Raw genomic sequence first — 17900 nt, 5'->3', positions numbered from 1 at the left:
ATGTTCTGTATTACATGCTAGATATAACCTATTATCAATATTAAACGGATGCAAACAGTGTATATCCAAAAGAAAATTTTATATTGCTAATCTCTTGCAACGTATCGCGTAATTTTGTTTTTTTCCCCCTCCAAAGCCATTAATTCGATCTCTAAACATGTCTCGCAATTATCATTACTTTTGCCATCTGGCAAACCCCAAACAACATGCAGGAACGACAAAGAAATAAAAAGCCAATGGGTAAACCAACAATGCATATTCAAGAGAGGAAGGAAGCCACCCGTACAAATGATAACTTATAAAACAAAAAGGACAGAAAAAATTCCAACCCGCTATATGATCTATGGAAGCATGTAGGACAGGATTATCAAAATCCATGAATTCGGTTAGGACCCAATGCAGACCGAGAGAAGCGGACTCAGAGGACAGGCTTAACCTTCAACATCTTTAGGCTTGACAGATCTCTGCTGACGCCACATGACAACGCTACATGTAGCAGATAGAGCGAAGAGGATGCTGGAACTGCGTTAGCATACCATGAGAACAACAATGGCATAAACTTCTTACCAAAGAGCAATGCTTAGACCCCAAATAGCCTTCATCTCAAGGCAGTTTGGCTTAGAAGTGCCGACCCAGTGGGTATAGCTGATCTTGTCACCATTTTTGGCAAGGCTGTTGCCCAAAGCGGCAGCAAACGCGTATGCCGAAGATGTACCGTTTGAGACTCTCCCGAGGACGTTGCAGTTTACGTAGGACAGCGGCTTTCCGACGGTAACGGCAACAACAATGACGGCGATTAGATGAAGACCATCCAGACCAGTATTGATCAGGAACGGTAGGATGTTGTCCATGAACAGGATGAATGTGACAACACAGTATAGGACAGCAATGCATGTCTGGACTGTCACATTAGTTTAACGCACCACTGTATAGAAAAAGCCCACTCCAACGTACCACGCTAATAGTCCCGACAAGAACCTCGGGCGGAGTGGTATTACTCGACACCATCTGCGAGATGAAATTGGCAGTCATCCCAATGATCGCAATAAGGCACACGACCTGGAGCATGCGGACAACCTTGAAGGTCATACCAATCGCGCCGTACTGAGAACCAGCCATTTTAAGGGTAACTGAGTAAAAGAAGGAGAAACAGGAAGAGGTAATGATATGAAATGTTAAAGAGATTGGGGGGTTTTGTAACCGTGGCCAGGTATAGAAGCGAGATCGTAAAGACCGTGTAGTTATGGCAAGAGGGAAAAAAATAAAAATAAAAGCAGAAACAGGAGATGACTTTCCAGAGTCAATCGGTCCTAGCAGTATGCTTGAAAGGAATGTGTCAACAAGCAAGCACTTAAGTAAAATATCTGCTAAATGATAGCTTTGAAATTAAGAATGAGAGCCAAAAGCAAACCAAAGAGAGAAAAAGGACAAAATGAAATAGGAAGACACCAAGGAAATAGACTCAAAAGAAAAAAAATGAGATGTTGTTTTTGATTGCTGAAGGAGCAAACAACAGAGGGGGAACAGGCAATCTTGCCAACAAGATTCATGGTTATATATCTTCAAAGATGGATCTATTGAAGCTTCATCAGAGCTTCAACACCATTGTTATTTTTGACTGACTCATTTCACTGCGGAGCTGTTTGTAGACTGTTTGACCTTGATTGAAGATGCGCTGAGGCGTCCAATAGCACGCAATCATGCCCAGCTCCCTTCGATATTCAGGCACACCAATCATCAGTCCATTGATGGACAGAGTGTTAGCACAAGAGAACCCTGCATGTCTCTTGCCACTCTGGCTCGCTAATCTAGTCCGCCGGCCCTGAGAAGAGCTATCATCCAAACAGTCCCTTGTGAAGCTTGAGCTCCGAAGTGGTGGTGGGTCGGAACCCACAGTCCTCCGTTTGAAGATCCTCCAGGTCTATTTCCAGCCTGTCCTGAGATCAGTGTCTTTCAAGGGCCTAGAACAATTCACATCCTGGACCATGGAGCCGGATGCAATCCAGCTTGCCGCCGCCAACTGCAGGGACATATCAATCAGAGTTTCTCTCGAGCTTTGCATGGGGGCTAGAAACACTTTGTGTTTTACATATTCAAGCCTGAGTGCAAGCTTAAGGATGATTGGAGGGAATGATGGGGATTCCAGAAAGCTTAGGCCTAGGCTGGCGGGATTGCGTCTGGGTTGATCTGATTCTTCCCGCTGAGGTTTGCTGGATGTCGAGCCTGGAGGCGGCGATTGGACGGCGGCGGGCGCTTAGAATCGCGCGGTCTCATTGGTGGACTGTCGCCGCAAAAAGTGCTTTATATAAGTCTGTGGCTTATTAAGCTAGCCTTGGCGAGATTCAGAAAATCCGTTCGCGCTCTTTGTTCAAGGTTTGCCAAAATTATATACACAGAGAATCAACTATTTACTAGTCTTTGCAAAAAAAAAATAACCCCAGAACAACCCTCCTTGACTGGCTAAGCCTCGTCGAGACAGTTTCCATCTCCGCACCTGCGCACAGCTGCGTAGTACAGATCTGCAATCCTCCTACAATGCACACCCTTCCAGCTCTCCGACCCATCGTATTGACTACACTCCTCGTACAGATCGCTCTTGAACTGATCGTCAATCCGCTTCCGTAATGCCTCGTCGAAACGGTTCTGCTTTTTCGCATTGCGGTAACCGAAGTCATGGCGCTGGCATGACGGAATGAAGTTGAAGCCGATGGGCTTGTCCGGTGAGCTGCTGCAGTTATCGGAGCTCCAGTCGAAGCAAGATGGGTCTTTGGCGTTGCGGTGCTTCAGGAATGTCTTCATGGAGTCTTTGAATACATATGTGTCCGTCAGCGACGGAGTACATGGATCCGCCCGCGAGGTGAGCGAAGTATGCGCGCCAGCGTTAGCATCGGCGTTGAACTCGACGGGCGCGGTGAATGCGAGGGGGACCAAGAGGCCCACGAGAACGACTGGCCGGGTGTTAAGCTTCATCCTGAGTCGAACAAAGACAGGTGGGCTTTTCTCTCTGGAAGCGGGGTGATGCGCGCGCGAGTGTGTATCCGATTGCAGGAAGATATAGAGAAGGGCTTCTTAAAAATCTCTTATCCGTCTGCCCGAGCAGCGCGCTTTGGATACTACTTTATGCGCTCTTGCACCCACCCTTTAGGAGGGGGCCGTGAGCCTCTATTTATATTAGGCAGCAAATCCATCATGCTGCAGGTTTTACCGGAGCAGTTATTCCAAGAAGAGGTGATCAGCACATCGTCCCCACGTGAAGGGCTTTTTGGACGTTGATGCGTCATGTTTTTTTCTCGGTCGAACAAGGGCGAGCATGGCGATCTCGTATATTTAGCTACGCACGGCCAATCCCATTTTGCATCCTGTCATGCTTCTCCGTAATGCCGGTCCTGGCCAAGCTTGGAATCTCGAAGGATGCAAAGAGCGGGTATTTACAAAATCCTTGGGCTACATAAGTCTGGAGTAGATCAAACCGTATAAGTTTTTCAGGCTAAAATCTACTGAAAGTATAACATACATTTGAATGATACTCCGTGTGGCTCTAATATTGCTAGTAGTCCGGGGGTTTTACCATGTGGACAAGAGGAAGGTTTGGGAGGATTTGAGTTGCATTTGAGAAAACTTCGCATCTGCACTTGGGACCCTAAGACAACGTCAAACCATCTGCACTAGATCCCACGATGCAAAATGCTCTTTGAAAAAGGGCATATTTTTAAATTTAATCCGAAATCAATGTTCATCTGACTTTTACTTCTTTCTATAATCCATAATATTTAACATGCAGTTCACGGATCTCCTGTTTTCCCTCGGCAACCCGGTTGAGGATGCAGAGGAAGGTGGGTTTCCCTCCCGCTTCCAAAGAAACTCGACTGTTGGGTATTGCGAGGAGTATCATAATAATAAGAAGCCTGGAAATAAATTACAGAAGCGTTTCTTCTTTTCTCGCAAGATATCCCTTCGCAAAACCTGGGTTTTATAGACTCGCAGTCACACACTGTCGAAGTCTCTGTGCTCAATCGGGATCTTACGATCCACCAGTCGCCAACAGTGCTCTCCTCCAGCAGAGCGGGCGGGACCACGGGGGCAGGTAGGCCCCCCTGCTTTCAAGAGAAATCTTGGCCTGTGGATTTAGGGTTCCCTTACCGCTGCTGATCATGGTCGACCGCGCGCGAGATATGATATAATTTAGTCCTTTGGAAGATCTCCCCTCTCTTTGCCCGATGGCTCTGCTCGAGCAATAACATCCTATGGGAATCATCTATGCTTCACCAGCACTCTACAGTCATAGAACTGGGCTGCGGAGTCGCCGGCGTTCTGGCACTTTCCCTCGGTCCTTCCGTAGGGAAATACATCGCAACGGATCAGGAATACGTCCGAAAGCTGTTCCAAGAAAACCTCGAAGACAATCATCACGTAACGAGGCGCCATACGGTCCAGCAAGACCGGAGCACCGATCGCAACCGCCAACACCGTCGCGGCTCCCAGAAGCCAAGGCATAAATCGTACCCCGGCTCTGCGAACCGCTCGCCCGCAGAATCCCAATCTCGCTCTCGCACAAGGCACGTTACCCATTCCAGCGCATCGAGCAGAAGTCCCACTGCCCGCGGAGAATCCGGCGGCAAAGTCGAATTCGTCCCCCTGGACTGGGAGACCGATACGCTTTCAAGCATAACCGGCGTCGTTGAGGACGGCTTCGACCTGCTCCTCTCATGTGATTGCATATACAATGACGCACTCATCAGTCCATTCGTCCAGACTTGCGTGGATGTAGCCAGACTCCGACCGTCCCTCGCGGCACATACATCCGCGTCTGCAGATCAAGGAAGACAGGATTTGGCACACGGGAAGCCAACGATATGCATTATTGCGCAGCAATTACGCTCTCACGAGGTATTTGAGAACTGGCTGCGAGAGTCATTAGCTGAGTTTGCGGTGTGGAGGGTTAGGGATAAGGTTTTAGAGGCGGCTGGTTTGGGCACTGGCTCAGGGTATGTGGTTCATGTGCTTGTGCTGAGAAAGTAAAAGTTGGGCTTCAGAGACTTTTGCTGCGGTCTTTTGAATGTCATAGTGAATATAACCATGGACTGAGGTTTGTATCGTAAGCTACTGTACATTACATGTTTAGCAGGCGATGGAAAGACATCTGTTCTAGGTGGACCTACTGCACCGTTTCATATAGCAACAACGGCCTACACATTGATGATCTACCCATTGAAGTTTGGGAAGGACTTGTTGAAGTATCGAATGATTTCATCAACAGAAGATTCATAAAATATACATCAGGAGAGGAGAATTCCTATATTCCACAGACGGCCTCGACCTTCCTCCAAAGAACCTAAGCCGCAATCGCAGGCTCTCAAGATCATAGATAGAAGTACGCCGTGAATGAATTAGACACGGGAGGCACAAAGAATTGATCCTTTTTTTTTGAACGGGCCAGCCAGAACCTTTTTGCCCATCAAAAAAATTGCCCTTGAACTCCCCTCCCTTCCGGAACCCATGCATAAAGTTTTTGCACGATAAACACAAGTCTCATGTTTTAAAACCACCAAGAAAAAAACTCCAACACCCGTGGATGTATACCCGTAAATATCGGAGAAAAGAAAAGCAGAGCTTGTATGGTTACAGGTAAATGGAAAGAGCCAATAGGGAATAAAAAAAAGGCTAGATATAAAGGACACAGGAAACGAAACGAAGAAAACAAATAACCATGATGTGACGATAGACTAGTACAAATGGAGGCATAAGCGTTCAGTAAGCGCATTACTTTTGAGATACCTCATTCACACCGAGCTGGACATTCATGGCTTCTTCTCTTCACCGGAGGCCTCGCCGGTCTGGGATTGTTGTTGCTGCTGGTTGCTCTCTTCCTGGCGAGCCTTGTGCATCTTGTCGAAGAGGGACAAGCTGGCAGTCTGGAGCTCATCAACCTTCTGCTTGAGCTCCTCGGCAGTGGCAGTACCCTCGCCAGACTGGCTCTTGGCGACGAACTCGCGGAGAGAAGCAATTCGCTCCTTGATCTGGTCGGCTTCGGTCTTATCGAGACGATCCTCGAATTCTTTGAGGGCCTTCTCGGTGTCGTTCAAGACGCTGTCAGCGCGGTTAGCGGCTTCAATGGCAGCCTTGCGCTCGCTATCCTGAGCACGGTATTTCTCAGCATCTTCAACCATGTTCTGGATTTCGGAGTCAGAGAGACCAGAGCCAGATGCGATGGTGATAGACTGGTCCTTGTTGGTGGACTTGTCCTTGGCGTGGACGTGGACGATAGAATCAGCATCAATGTCGAAGGTGACTTCGATCTGAGGGACGCCGCGGTGAGCAGGAGGGATGCCAACAAGCTGGAAGTTTCCGAGCAGCTTGTTGTCCTTAACAAGTTCACGCTCACCCTGGTAGACCTTGATCTCAACAGCAGTCTGGAAATCGGCAGCAGTGGAGAAGGTCTGAGACTTCTTGGTAGGGATGGTGGTGTTGCGGTTGATCAAGCGAGTGAAAACACCGCCGAGGGTTTCGATACCGAGGGAGAGAGGAGTAACATCGAGAAGCAGGACATCAGTCACTTCACCTGCGAGGACGGCACCCTGGATGGCAGCACCAATGGCAACAGCCTCGTCTGGGTTGACGGACTTGGCTGGATCGCGTCCGAAGATGCTCTTCACAGACTCGGTAACCTTTGGCATACGGGTCATACCGCCGACCAAGATGACATCCTGGATATCCTTGGCCTGAAGGTTAGCATCCTTCAATGCCTTTCGCACAGGCTCAACGGTTTTGGAGATGAGGGGATCAACGAGAGATTCCAACTGAGAGCGAGTCATCTTCACGTTGATGTGCTTGGCGCCAGAGGCATCGGCAGTGATGAAAGGAAGGTTGATGTCGGTCTGGAGAGCAGAGGAAAGTTCGATCTTGGCCTTCTCGGCAGCTTCACGGATACGCTGGATGGCCATGCGGTCACCAGTGAGATCAATTCCACTTTCCTTCTTGAACTGCTGGACGATGTTGCGGACGAGAGTGATATCGAAGTCCTCACCACCAAGGTGGGTATCTCCGTTGGTGGACTTCACCTCAAAGACGCCCTTCTGGATTTCAAGGATGGAGATATCGAAAGTACCACCGCCGAGATCGTAGACGGCTACGACACGATCCTGCTCCTTCTCAAGACCATAAGCGAGAGCGGCAGCGGTGGGTTCGTTGACGACACGAAGGACGTTAAGACCAGCAATCTGACCGGCGTCCTTGGTTGCTTGACGTTGGGAGTCGTTGAAATACGCAGGGACTGTGACGACACCGTTCTTGACAGGTTTGTTAAGGTAGGCCTCGGCGGTCTCCTTCATCTTCTGGAGGACGAAGCCACCGATTTGGGAGGGAGAGTACTTCTGGCCCTGAGCCTCGACCCAGGCGTCACCATTGCTGTGTTGGACGATCTTGTAAGGAACTTCGTTCAAGTCACGTTGGCACTCTGCGTCGGAGAATTTACGTCCGATAAGACGTTTTGTGGCGAAGAGGGTGTTTTCTGGGTTAACGACAGCCTGGCGTTTGGCAGCAATACCGACCAGTCTCTCGCCATCCTTTGTGAAAGCAACAACGGAAGGAGTTGTTCGTTGACCTACCCAAGTGTTAGTTTTCGGAGATCTGGAACCTTCTACCCTCGGCAAAGGGACGGAGCATCGTAAGGGGGAAATGAAAAATCTGCTCACCTTCGGAGTTTTCAATGATTTTTGGGGATTTGCCTTCCATTATAGCAACGGCAGAGTTTGTTGTGCCTGTAATTGCGGTCAGTGGTGTTCTGCAGAGCTCAATTGCCCTAGAAGCACGGCGCAAGGGACTACACACCAAGATCAATACCGATGACGGCACCCTTGACCTTCTCCGAGCTCTCCGTGGATTCCCATCTTCTGAAGGTGGTGGAGGGAACTTTGAAAGCGTTAGAGCGTGCGAATGAGGCAGCGCGAGGAAGCTAATTCGGAGTCAGCCCATAGCTCTTTGAGTGCAGAGGTATTTTTTTTGCCCAGGAGGAAGAAAAAAAAGGAAAAAAGAAAAAAAACTCACCGCGCGCGAGAATCGGGAAGAGAGCATTATGAACTTTTAATAAATCGAGCTAAAATACAAAAGCAAAATGAACTATGAATACAAGAGAAGAAGAGAGGGAGCAACAAGAGGGATGCGGACTGATGGAAAGGGGAATTGAGGATGAGTCCGGAGACGTTGGATGAAGAGGAAAAAAAGGATTTCTTGGGAAGGAAGAAATTTTGCGGTTTTGAAGGCCAAATACCAAGGGCCGGGGCGCGGCGCCAAACCATCTGCGGACTAGCGCAGTGCCGGCGATGCCAATCGAAGTCCATAGAATTCCTAGCACGTGACGTCGCTCCCAGAGCATAAAAAGTACACACAGAGAGAGAGAGAGGGGGGGGAGGGAGGAAGAGAGCATCTCTTTTGAAGATGGAGAGAGGTGGCTAACTGCAGTTACTCTCGTTATATCCAGGCTGCCTTGTGCTGAGTTGAATGGGCGTTGGGTCATGGGGCGTGTCGCTGGTTGAAAATCCATAATCCTCTCTCCGGCGCGCTCATTCTGCAGGTTATGCGGTGAGGGCGTAATTGGACGTGGTTGATTTAGTTTTACAGGGGCAATCCAGGAGCCATGTGTGTTTCTATCACAGCTTACAGCGGTGCTATATTCAAACTGTTGTGTCCCCCGCCCAGCGGTCAGCACCTGGAATTTCTATCCTTCTATCCTTCTATCCTCGCAGTGTAATAACTACGGAAGCTCAGCTCCTTAGTCAGCCCCACTGCACTAGTTACAAAACTAGTTAGTGAGGTGAAAATTACGGGAGTCGTGACGGACGCCAGGGCGGTTACGTGGTATTGTCGGGGTAACTTTTCAACCAGCACTCGGTACTATTCGATGCTACTCGGTATCGTCCGTACAGAACCCGCTTTGAAGCTTGGGCCGGGGCAACGGGGTCCCCTGGAGCAAGGGAAGCCGGCAGGGTGAGAGAGCACCCTCCAGGGAGGTGTAGCTTCAGCACCCGGCAGCTGCTCTGGACCCAGCACGCTTCCGCAGTCGGCTCGCACAGGACAGACACAGCTTCCACCAGTCACACGCACATCCTGCCTTTGACGAAAGGCAATCTCTGCAGCGCCATGTGCCATAACGTACATGTAGTTACCTCCGCGTACGGCTTATTGATACATGCGGTAGCGTTAGTTACGTGGTTGGCCGGTTACGTGACGGGACAGCCCACCCCCAGCCAGTGAGTTATCTTTAGGTTCGCTTTGCAACGCCAGCTTGACTTTCCCCGGGTCGCCATCGTCTGCCGTCATCGAAGGAGTCTCCGCCAGAACCGCTCCAATTCTGACGACTCTGTTCAAGGAAATATCAGCTCTCTTGGTGTCTACGCCTTATCAATCCGACCCTCAGACGCGATTTTACCAGTTTCCCGACGATAGCCTTTGCTGCCCTATGCTCCTCCTCCTCCTGCAATCCATGTCGTAGCTCGCGTGCCCGCCCAAAGCAAGACTATGACGCTCGACTCTGCATTGCTGTCAGTTGCACAACCCTGTGCCCATCACCCTCCCCACGCAGCCATGCTCACTCCTTCTAATAGCTATCGACCAACCGACTCTCTTATTCTACCTGACCGTCGAAGATTCTTTCCCTTCAAAATCCCAAACTCGTTCGTCTTACCCTTCATAGCTCAATGGAATACTCGTTTCGCTGACAAGGGGGCCCCCCCAAATTGCAGCCATCATCAACTCCGTCACTACATTAGCACCTCCGACCCGGACAGGATCTATGTCGCTGTAGGCAGGATCATATATACTATCCACATCTCGTCTCGCAAACGCGAAATCATAACCGTCATCCCCTTCGAGCCAAAATGCCTGACCGCCGGGTTGGGTTGGATCGGTATCGGAGGCAGCGAAAACGGTGATTGCGCATTCATCAAACTGGGCGACTCTGGAATCACCTCTCCACGAACTAGGGCCGCCGCCCTCGACGCCGATATCGATTCTCCGCTTCCTCTCGATCTAGATCCTCCCCTCAGGAGACTACCTCCACGCGCACCTGGTAACTCTCTTCTCTCAAACCCACGGCAAGACGCGGTGTGCTGAACAGTTGCTAGAAGTGATTGTCCAGGAATTCGGCGGCAGCATCGTCAACTCCGTGACCCTCCATCGGCTGCCAGCCCCACGCGAAGGCCTTGATCATGAAGATGTTGCTGTCCTGAGGTATGTAAAAGCTATGTAAAAGCTCCTTTTCTAATTCCCCCACACCAAAGCACCATTTTCTTCTATATCAAGAGCGGCATGCTGATTGAAGCGGTTGGGATAGCAATAACGACAAAACCGTAAGCATTTTCTCTCTAACTCGGCAGGAGATGCTGGAAACGATTCGCCATCCAATTTGCATGAACTATGCCATCATCTCGCCGGATTCAAAGGTCCTAGCAGCAGTAGGAGATGCGAATCAGATCTGGTTTTATCATGTTCGGCCAATTACCGATGAACACGGTCCCGTACAGGATGGAGATAAGCTTCTCTCCGAATGGAAGTGGCCTCTTATTAAGAAGGTCGACCTGGACTCTGACCCCCATTATGATGATCAGTGCTGCTTCACAATCGCCTTCTCGCCATGTAGCAGTCTATGTGCAGTTGGATCTCAGGGTGGAATAATCACGATTTTCGACATGAATTCCATCCTCAATGTTGACTTGGAAGGTTACAAGGCCGGCGAAGAGGTTCTATGTGTCTTTAGATCATCCAGGTCCTTCTTTGACGGCGGCGCGGTCCGCTGTATGACCTTTTCTCCACGGCCTTGGGATTTACTTGTTTGGGTTGAAGATCATGGCCGAGTGGGAGTAGCAGACATTCGTCAAGCATTTTCTCGCCGACAAATTCTGAACCTGGACATGGAAGAAGAAGGGCTCGAACGTATACGCACCCAGAATTTGGATAAAATTGATGATGGCGAAGGATCGGAACCCGAAAGCGAAAACGAACCTTCTCGAGATCCAACCCGGTCACCTGAAGATGCTCGGGGTACTGGACGCATGTTTCGTAGGAGAATGCACGAGAGCCAACAAGATAGCCAAACTATGCGCGAGGAGCTAGCTCGAGACCTTACAGCAAGGGAACGGCAGATTATCGATTTTCTGAATACGGCTAGATGGGCATCATCTATTGAAGAAGGCCCCCAAAGGGCTCCAAGGTATGCAAGCCCGCTTCCCGGATCTGGTTCTTCGCCTCCTAGGGGTAGTCGCCATTCACCGCTTTCATCGTCCCCGCCGGATCACTTCCCTCGGCATGAGCACATCAGGGATCGTAATCTGGAGCGCACCCGTATAGGTGAGCCACGACGCCGTAGTTCTGTCGTCCTCTCCCAGGACAGTTCGTCTTCCCATAGCCAGCCTAATCCTCCCAATTCAGCTTTAATACCTCACCCGACGATCACTTTACGATGGACTGCGTCCCCCTCGCAATTGCCACCTTCAGATTCCCCATTCGAAACAACTCCCAGCAATTCAGCAACGACTTCGTCCGCCATTCACGTCAATGGACGAGCCAACTCTGGCTCTAATGGACATGAGGGTACTTCCGAAATCGCTATCCCGCGAGCTCGTGTGCTTTTTGACCGCTCCTTAGGAGTCTCTACAAGTAACGGAAGTGGCCAACGGCAGCGTGGCCTCCGATCTAGGTCCATACCCCGCCGTTCCGAGCGACCGCCGGGTGCCACAGCTGAGGTTCAAGACTCTCCAGGTGGCCCGAATGCTGAAACACGCACGAATCTAGCGGCCGAGCGGCTACGACTCCAGCGGCGTGCAGCCATCGAGGAAAGTCAGCGCCTTAACCAGTGGGAGCAACAGTATCGTCGGCTTATGGAGTTTGATCAACTTCGCAACAACCCTCGGTTTAGGAGTTTACGGGGCGACTTCTCGGACCGCCCTAATCGAGAGGAAATGGGCGTTGGGACCGCGGGAGTTGGTTGGGGCGAAGATGGACGGACGCTGTAAGCTATCTGTATAAGCGAGAGGTACTTTAGTTCGGTGACTAATTGGAATTCTTCTCCAGGTATATCGGCACCGAGGAGGGTATTTTTGAATACCAAATTAATATTCAGGACCGGAAGACATTCCCTGGTATTTCATGTCGGTAATCCATGGATTTATTTGATGGTCAAAAGCCATAGGCTCTGCATGTCGTCAACGAATTTCACGTATTTTGTTCCAAGGCGTTGTTATGGAGTATCGGAGGGCAAAATCTTGGTCTCTGAGTTTGCTATGCATTTTGGATGCATTTGGAGTTTTTTTCCTCTTTTTCTCCTCCCTTTTTCTTATCGTCTTTGTTTTTATTTGCATATGGCATGTCAGGGTCATGGGTTAGCAAGCATCTCCGGGCAATGATCAGTTATGATATGTTGGGTGTCTTCTTTGGTGAATGGGAGTATATATCATTAATGACAGTGGAGAGATTTATGGAGGACGAACATGGCAGATTGCAGGCGACACTGGTTAGGCAGGGATTAGGTGCAAGCAATAACACCCATGATTTTTTTTTTTTTTCTTTTTCTTTCCTCAGTCAATCCTTCTAGAGGAATATCCTGGATTTTCTCTGTTTTGATCTCATGTCACTCTTAAGTCGTGTCACTACTTGCGATCACCTATAGTTTGTGATCAGTTTGAGACGGCATGTTTCACTTCCAACATAACCTACATTCAATACAGAACCAATACGTTGTCATTTTATTGTGTAGACAGCTATTTATCAAAATTATATCTCTCTGCTGGAGTTGATTCTCTAAGAGAGCTGTAGCGGCCTGGTCAAGTAGGTGCATCTTGGTGCTCAGCAATTGAGATTTATTATCTAGTGATGTCGTAGAAATAATAGTATGTAAACATTGCTTCATTCAAATTAGTTACATGAAAAGACATCTCTGACTCTCTCTCTCCCCCCTTTTCTTCTTTTTTTTTTTTTTTTTTCTTTTTCTTTTGGGGGTTGATTTGCTCTTTGGACGTGCTTCTTTTGTTGAGCTGCCTTAATTCAAAGTTAGGATTTCGTCAAACTTGCCGCTTTTAGCTCAGATTTCCAAGCAACTTCACTGCACCCTAAGATACAGCTCAACAACCTAAATCTATGTCAACAAAATATAAATAACTAACCCAGTTAAAGAGATATAAAATTAGTTGACTAGCACGCCATTCAAGGACAGGCTATCCAGGCAAACCAAAAGCAGACCAAGTGACCAGAGAAAGCCAGCCAAGGCCAAACATGGCCAGCGACCTCGCCTCCGCCATGCAGCAGGTGCAGATCAACGCCCAAGCCCTTGACGTAGATGCTGAACTTGATGCCTGGATCGACGGCGCCGGCGAAGCCACAGAAGGCAAGCGGCGAAAGCGACAACCCCAATCCGCAGAGGAACTCAAGCGGGAGCTGGAGGAAGAATTCCTGGCTCCCTCACCAAGATTCAATACCCAATGGCTAAACCGGCTCCAGAAGCGCTGGGAGGCTCCCGTCGATTATGCAGATTTATTCGAGCTTGCGCCCACCCAGACCCGGACAGTTATCAGATTCACCCGCGAGGGCCTGGAGGGTAGGGTTACTCGCTACCGTGAAGTCACTGTGCCTGCGGGTAGCGCGACGGCCAAGAACTCGACGTCGCTTCGCAGGCGGCCAGCTGGGCGGGCGGAGTTTGTGAGAGGTGCTGCGGGGTTTTATCCGTTTGAGCCCGGCGGTTTGGAAGCAGTGGAGGCTATTTCTCTTCTGGAGTCTGAGGCGCAGGCTGAAGAGCTGCGGGCAAGCGCGGCGGCGGGGAAGTCTTCGCTTGATCGAATTATCAAGTTTGGGGTTGAGGGTGGGCTGTTGGAAGTTGCGCCGGGTTTATCGCGTGGGTTTGATTTCAAAAAAGAGAAAGCTGCCGAAGCTGAGAGGGATGCGGATGATGTGCAGGATGCGTTGCAGCGAGATGACAGCGAGCTGGATCGCGAGGTCGGAGAGGCTGGTCACGAAGTCGATGGTGGACCCAAAAAAGAAGAGCCAGACGAAGGGTTGGCCTCCGATGAGGAAGAAGATATTGATTCCTTGCTTCCTGTTGAATACCCAGCCTTGGAGCCTCGGGGGGAACTTCTGGCTGCTTCAACGAAGAAAGCCGGGAGAGAATGGGCTCATGTGGTGGACGTTAATAAAGAGATCACGAATTTTTACGATTTGGTGCCTGATATGGCTCGAGAATATCCATTCGAGTTGGATACATTCCAAAAGGAGGCAGTCTATCACCTTGAGAATGGTGACTCCGTTTTTGTTGCGGCCCATACGTCTGCCGGAAAGACGGTCGTTGCTGAATATGCCATTGCATTGGCTGCCAAACATATGACCAAGGCCATTTACACCTCTCCAATCAAGGCGCTGAGCAATCAGAAATTCCGAGATTTCAGAAATACATTCGACGATGTGGGAATTTTAACGGGAGATGTTCAGATAAACCCCGAAGCTAGCTGTTTGATTATGACCACCGAGATTTTGAGAAGTATGCTCTACCGCGGTGCGGACTTGATAAGAGATGTAGAATTTGTTATCTTTGACGAAGTCCACTACGTTAACGATTTGGAAAGGGGAGTTGTCTGGGAAGAGGTTATCATCATGCTTCCGGAACATGTTACGCTGATTCTGTTATCCGCTACCGTGCCAAACACTTACGAATTTGCATCCTGGGTGGGTCGGACGAAGAAGAAAGATATCTACGTCATTTCTACACCCAAACGTCCCGTGCCTTTGGAGCATTTTCTCTGGGCCGGCAAAAGCATGCACAAAATTGTCGACGCTGAAAAGAGATTCATCGAAAGTGGCTGGAAACAAGCCGATGACATTTTGTCCGGGCGTGATAAGGTCCGTGCACAGAAGGAAGCAGAAGCCAAAGCTAACCAGAGAGGTGGGTTCGTTGACCGTGGACGCGGACAATCTCAGCGTGGTGCCCAACGTGGTGCTCAACGAGGCGGACCACAGCGCGGCGGTGGCGGTCAGCAGCGAGGTGGCCCACAGCAACGAGGACGAGGACAGCCAGCTCCACGAGGCATTGGCAACATTGCGCGAACCGGACGAGGGGGCGGGCGCACCACAGCAGCTCAAGATCGAAATATATGGGTCCACCTTGTGCTACATCTTAAAAAAGAAAGTATGCTTCCAGCATGTATTTTTGTGTTTTCGAAGAAACGGTGTGAGGAAAATGCGGATTCGCTATCTAATCAAGATTTTTGTGTGGCCTCCGAGAAGAGCTCGATCCACATGCTCATTGAGAAATCGTTAGCCCGTCTAAAGGTGGAGGACAGACGACTCCCTCAGATTCGAAGAGTGAGAGAATTGCTCAGCAGGGGAATCGGCGTGCACCATGGTGGTCTTTTGCCTATTATCAAGGAAATTGTGGAGATTCTCTTCGCCAGAGGTCTCGTTAAGGTTCTATTTGCTACTGAGACGTTTGCCATGGGGCTGAACCTGCCTACTAGGACCGTGGTCTTCTCCGGTTTCAGGAAGCATGATGGCAGGCAATTTCGGGACCTTCTTCCTGGGGAGTATACCCAGATGGCCGGTAGAGCCGGGCGCCGTGGTCTCGACACTGTTGGGTCAGTGATAATTGCCACCTCCGGGCGAGACGAGGCGCCTCCGATTTGGGCTTTGAAGAAGATGATTCTTGGTGATCCTACTAAGCTTCGTTCCCAGTTCCGTCTCACTTATAATATGATCTTGAACCTTCTGCGTGTTGAGGCACTGAAAATTGAGGAGATGATCAAGAGAAGCTTTAGCGAGAATGCCACACAGGCGCTCTTGCCTGAACATCAGAAGCAGGTGCAAATATCCGAAGCTACGCTGGAAAAGATAACACGAGAACCATGCGCGATCTGCGATATTGACCTGGAAACATGCCATAGAGCCTCAGTTGAGTTTGGGCGTTTGACCGTTAGGCTCCACACTCTCCTTTTGGCGTCCCCGGTGGGCAGACGGCTCTTCGCAACGAAGAGGGTAGTGGTATATAGAAAGGTAAGTCTTTACGTTGGCTTCTTAAGTGTTCTACTGACATCTCCATAGAATGGTGTGCGAACAGTCGGCATGCTAGCGAAAGAGGGTGTTAGCGGCGGCGCTGCACCCTCGCTTCAAGTCTTCGAATTTGGGCCTCAAAGTCTAGTCCGTCACCCTAGTGATATCCTGCCGTATCTCCCTATGTTCCGGCATTACTTCGTGCCGCTGCCAAGATTGGCTTCCGACATGCATATGAAGACTTGCAAGGTCCCACTTATGGATCTAGAATGTGTCACGTCGGCCATGGTAAAGTTTGGAGGTCCGCCTTACGCTCTAAATAATAAGAAGGGTGAGTTCTGGGCTCGATGCATTAGGTTAATTGGCTTTTATTAACTGCGTATCGAGCAGAGGGATTGAAGATCGCAAACAAAGAGTTAATACCCTTGGCTTCGTCGTGGGAAAAGGCTGAATGGGATGAGCTTGACTGGGGCCGGATGAAGGAATTGCAGGTTATAGAGGTTTTAAACGAGAGGCAGCAACAACTGGAAATCGCCCAGTCATGCCAGTGCTTTCAATGCCCCCAGTTCTTAAAGCATGTGAGTAGTAGGATCGGATGGCAAGCTGCTAAATGAAAGCTAATATGAGAACACAGTTTGAAATGCAACATGATGAGTGGCAGGTGAAGGAGAATATTTCGCAATTAAAACAGCTGATGTCAGATCAAAACCTTCAATTACTGCCAGACTATGAGCAACGGTTACAGGTGTTAAAAGACCTTGGCTTCGTTGACGAGGCCTGCAGGGTGCAGCTCAAGGGTAAAGTTGCATGCGAGGTGAGCCGTACCATTTTATCTCATCTCAATAACTTAATGGCTAACCTGCGCAGATCCACTCGGCAGACGAGTTAGTCCTCACGGAACTGATACTCGAGAACGTCTTGGCCGAGTATGAACCCGAAGAAATCGTTGCTCTTCTATCCGCTTTTGTGTTTGAAGAAAAGACCGAGAACGCTCCGACGTTGACGCCGCGACTAGAAAAGGGTAAAGAAGCGATTATCGATATCTCTAATAGGGTCAACGACCTTCAAGTCAAACATCAAGTGATATTGTCCAGCGAAGACGCAGGCGACTTTGAAAGCAAACCACGCTTCAACCTTGTCGAAGTTGTCTATGAATGGGCACGAGGAATGTCTTTCAACCGCATCACTGATTTAACTGATGTGATGGAGGGCACAATCGTGAGAGTGATCACTCGTCTCGATGAAACATGCCGCGAAGTGAAGAGCGCCGCGAAACTGGTGGGGGATCCTTCGTTATACACGAAAATGCAGACAGCACAGGAGATGATCAAGAGAGATGTCATATTCGCCGCCTCTCTATACATGTAGACCTTTTTACGAGCCTTTCGCCACGGGGGCAGGTGTCAAAATGACGCCGTTAGTGGAACGTTCTCGCCTCTGTTCGGTTCGAGCCCTGCTTGGGGGTCTCTGTGCAAGAAGGCTAGCACGCTCGAATGAATTCGTATGCTGTGAGACCCAAAGGGAGTAGTCAAATCGGAATCACCTCCTTCATCCACTAGGCGAGGGCAGTCGCCCTTTTCCCTCATGTACCTATCGTTTTACCGTTGAAGCGTGTCGTGACATGCAGTGTGGGCGCCAAAGAAGACAGAACAAGGAAAATAGACAGGCAGGCAGCCGGCGAATTTATCGTTGGATCTCATTTGTAGCGATTATTCCTGGTTTTTTGACGATTTTATTGGTAGACATGGAGCGACTGGGTATAAAAAGATGTTCCTGAGCGGGCGGGAAAAAAAAATAAGTTTAGGAGAACCACTCAATTTATTAAATATTTTTTTTCTAAATCCTTGTCCCCGCCGATCTGTGCATTCAAACAATTCTGACCC

At 49.5% G+C, this 17900-nt stretch overlaps 6 protein-coding genes across 6 annotated transcripts; 3 read left to right on the top strand and 3 right to left on the bottom strand.

Annotated features, from left to right (window-relative positions):
* Positions 1–81: 81 nt before the first annotated feature.
* Positions 82–1454, bottom strand: D8B26_003795 (uncharacterized protein). The gene is made up of 3 exons (XM_003071732.2): positions 955–1454; positions 568–896; positions 82–516 (listed from the first exon to the last, which is right to left on the bottom strand). Exons 1-3 carry the CDS (start codon positions 1117–1119, stop codon positions 432–434), a joined length of 579 nt encoding a protein of 192 aa, XP_003071778.1. The 5' UTR covers positions 1120–1454; the 3' UTR covers positions 82–431.
* An 866-nt stretch (positions 1455–2320) lies between these two features.
* On the bottom strand, positions 2321–3192 carry D8B26_003794 (uncharacterized protein). The gene has a single exon (XM_003071733.2). The coding sequence runs from the start codon at positions 2968–2970 to the stop codon at positions 2461–2463; it is 510 nt and encodes a 169-aa protein (XP_003071779.1). The 5' UTR covers positions 2971–3192; the 3' UTR covers positions 2321–2460.
* Positions 3193–3775: 583 nt separating this feature from the next.
* On the top strand, positions 3776–5336 carry D8B26_003793 (uncharacterized protein; the record flags this gene model as incomplete). The annotated part of the gene is made up of 5 exons (XM_066124268.1): positions 3776–3833; positions 3923–4084; positions 4187–4985; positions 5066–5095; positions 5177–5336. The coding sequence occupies 5 exons, from the start codon at positions 3776–3778 to the stop codon at positions 5334–5336; spliced, it is 1209 nt and encodes a 402-aa protein (XP_065980347.1).
* On the bottom strand, positions 5229–8208 carry HSP70_2 (70-kilodalton heat shock protein). The gene is made up of 4 exons (XM_003071735.2): positions 8044–8208; positions 7828–7951; positions 7692–7757; positions 5229–7600 (listed from the first exon to the last, which is right to left on the bottom strand). The coding sequence occupies exons 1-4, from the start codon at positions 8068–8070 to the stop codon at positions 5799–5801; spliced, it is 2019 nt and encodes a 672-aa protein (XP_003071781.1). The 5' UTR covers positions 8071–8208; the 3' UTR covers positions 5229–5798.
* A 1142-nt stretch (positions 8209–9350) lies between these two features.
* On the top strand, positions 9351–12545 carry D8B26_003791 (uncharacterized protein). The gene is made up of 7 exons (XM_066124267.1): positions 9351–9536; positions 9600–9668; positions 9738–10063; positions 10119–10224; positions 10328–11340; positions 11422–12001; positions 12064–12545. The coding sequence occupies exons 1-7, from the start codon at positions 9514–9516 to the stop codon at positions 12146–12148; spliced, it is 2202 nt and encodes a 733-aa protein (XP_065980346.1). The 5' UTR covers positions 9351–9513; the 3' UTR covers positions 12149–12545.
* Positions 12546–13176: 631 nt separating this feature from the next.
* Positions 13177–17830, top strand: D8B26_003790 (uncharacterized protein). The gene is made up of 5 exons (XM_003071737.2): positions 13177–16020; positions 16069–16348; positions 16408–16595; positions 16652–16831; positions 16885–17830. Exons 1-5 carry the CDS (start codon positions 13261–13263, stop codon positions 17383–17385), a joined length of 3909 nt encoding a protein of 1302 aa, XP_003071783.2. The 5' UTR covers positions 13177–13260; the 3' UTR covers positions 17386–17830.
* The last annotated feature ends 70 nt before the right edge of the window (positions 17831–17900 follow it).

This window comes from Coccidioides posadasii, chromosome 2 (assembly GCF_018416015.2).
Source record: "Coccidioides posadasii str. Silveira chromosome 2, complete sequence".
NCBI lineage: Eukaryota > Fungi > Ascomycota > Eurotiomycetes > Onygenales > Onygenaceae > Coccidioides > Coccidioides posadasii.
Note: the sequence above shows the minus strand (reverse complement) of the source record. Positions and strands in the feature narration are given on the sequence as shown.

Excerpts from the sequence above, each read along its gene's own strand:
- D8B26_003795 (XM_003071732.2), bottom strand. The coding sequence starts at position 1,119 with ATGGCTGGTTCTCAGTACGGCGCGATTGGTATGACCTTCAAGGTTGTC. Across the intron at positions 897-954 it reads TTGTCGGGACTATTAGCGTG|ACATGCATTGCTGTCCTATA; the intron begins GTACGTTGGAGT and ends GTGACAGTCCAG. Across the intron at positions 517-567 it reads GGTCTAAGCATTGCTCTTTG|CATCCTCTTCGCTCTATCTG; the intron begins GTAAGAAGTTTA and ends ACGCAGTTCCAG.
- D8B26_003794 (XM_003071733.2), bottom strand. The coding sequence starts at position 2,970 with ATGAAGCTTAACACCCGGCCAGTCGTTCTCGTGGGCCTCTTGGTCCCC.
- HSP70_2 (XM_003071735.2), bottom strand. The coding sequence starts at position 8,070 with ATGCTCTCTTCCCGATTCTCGCGCGCG. Across the intron at positions 7,952-8,043 it reads CTTCCCGATTCTCGCGCGCG|CTTCCTCGCGCTGCCTCATT; the intron begins GTGAGTTTTTTT and ends ACTCCGAATTAG. Across the intron at positions 7,601-7,691 it reads AATCATTGAAAACTCCGAAG|GTCAACGAACAACTCCTTCC; the intron begins GTGAGCAGATTT and ends ACACTTGGGTAG.
- D8B26_003791 (XM_066124267.1), top strand. The coding sequence starts at position 9,514 with ATGACGCTCGACTCTGCATTGCT. Across the intron at positions 9,669-9,737 it reads CCCTTCAAAATCCCAAACTC|CCATCATCAACTCCGTCACT; the intron begins GTTCGTCTTACC and ends CCCAAATTGCAG. Across the intron at positions 10,064-10,118 it reads ACTACCTCCACGCGCACCTG|AAGTGATTGTCCAGGAATTC; the intron begins GTAACTCTCTTC and ends AACAGTTGCTAG.
- D8B26_003790 (XM_003071737.2), top strand. The coding sequence starts at position 13,261 with ATGGCCAGCGACCTCGCCTCCGCCATGCAGCAGGTGCAGATCAACGCC. Across the intron at positions 16,021-16,068 it reads GGGTAGTGGTATATAGAAAG|AATGGTGTGCGAACAGTCGG; the intron begins GTAAGTCTTTAC and ends ACATCTCCATAG. Across the intron at positions 16,349-16,407 it reads CGCTCTAAATAATAAGAAGG|AGGGATTGAAGATCGCAAAC; the intron begins GTGAGTTCTGGG and ends CGTATCGAGCAG.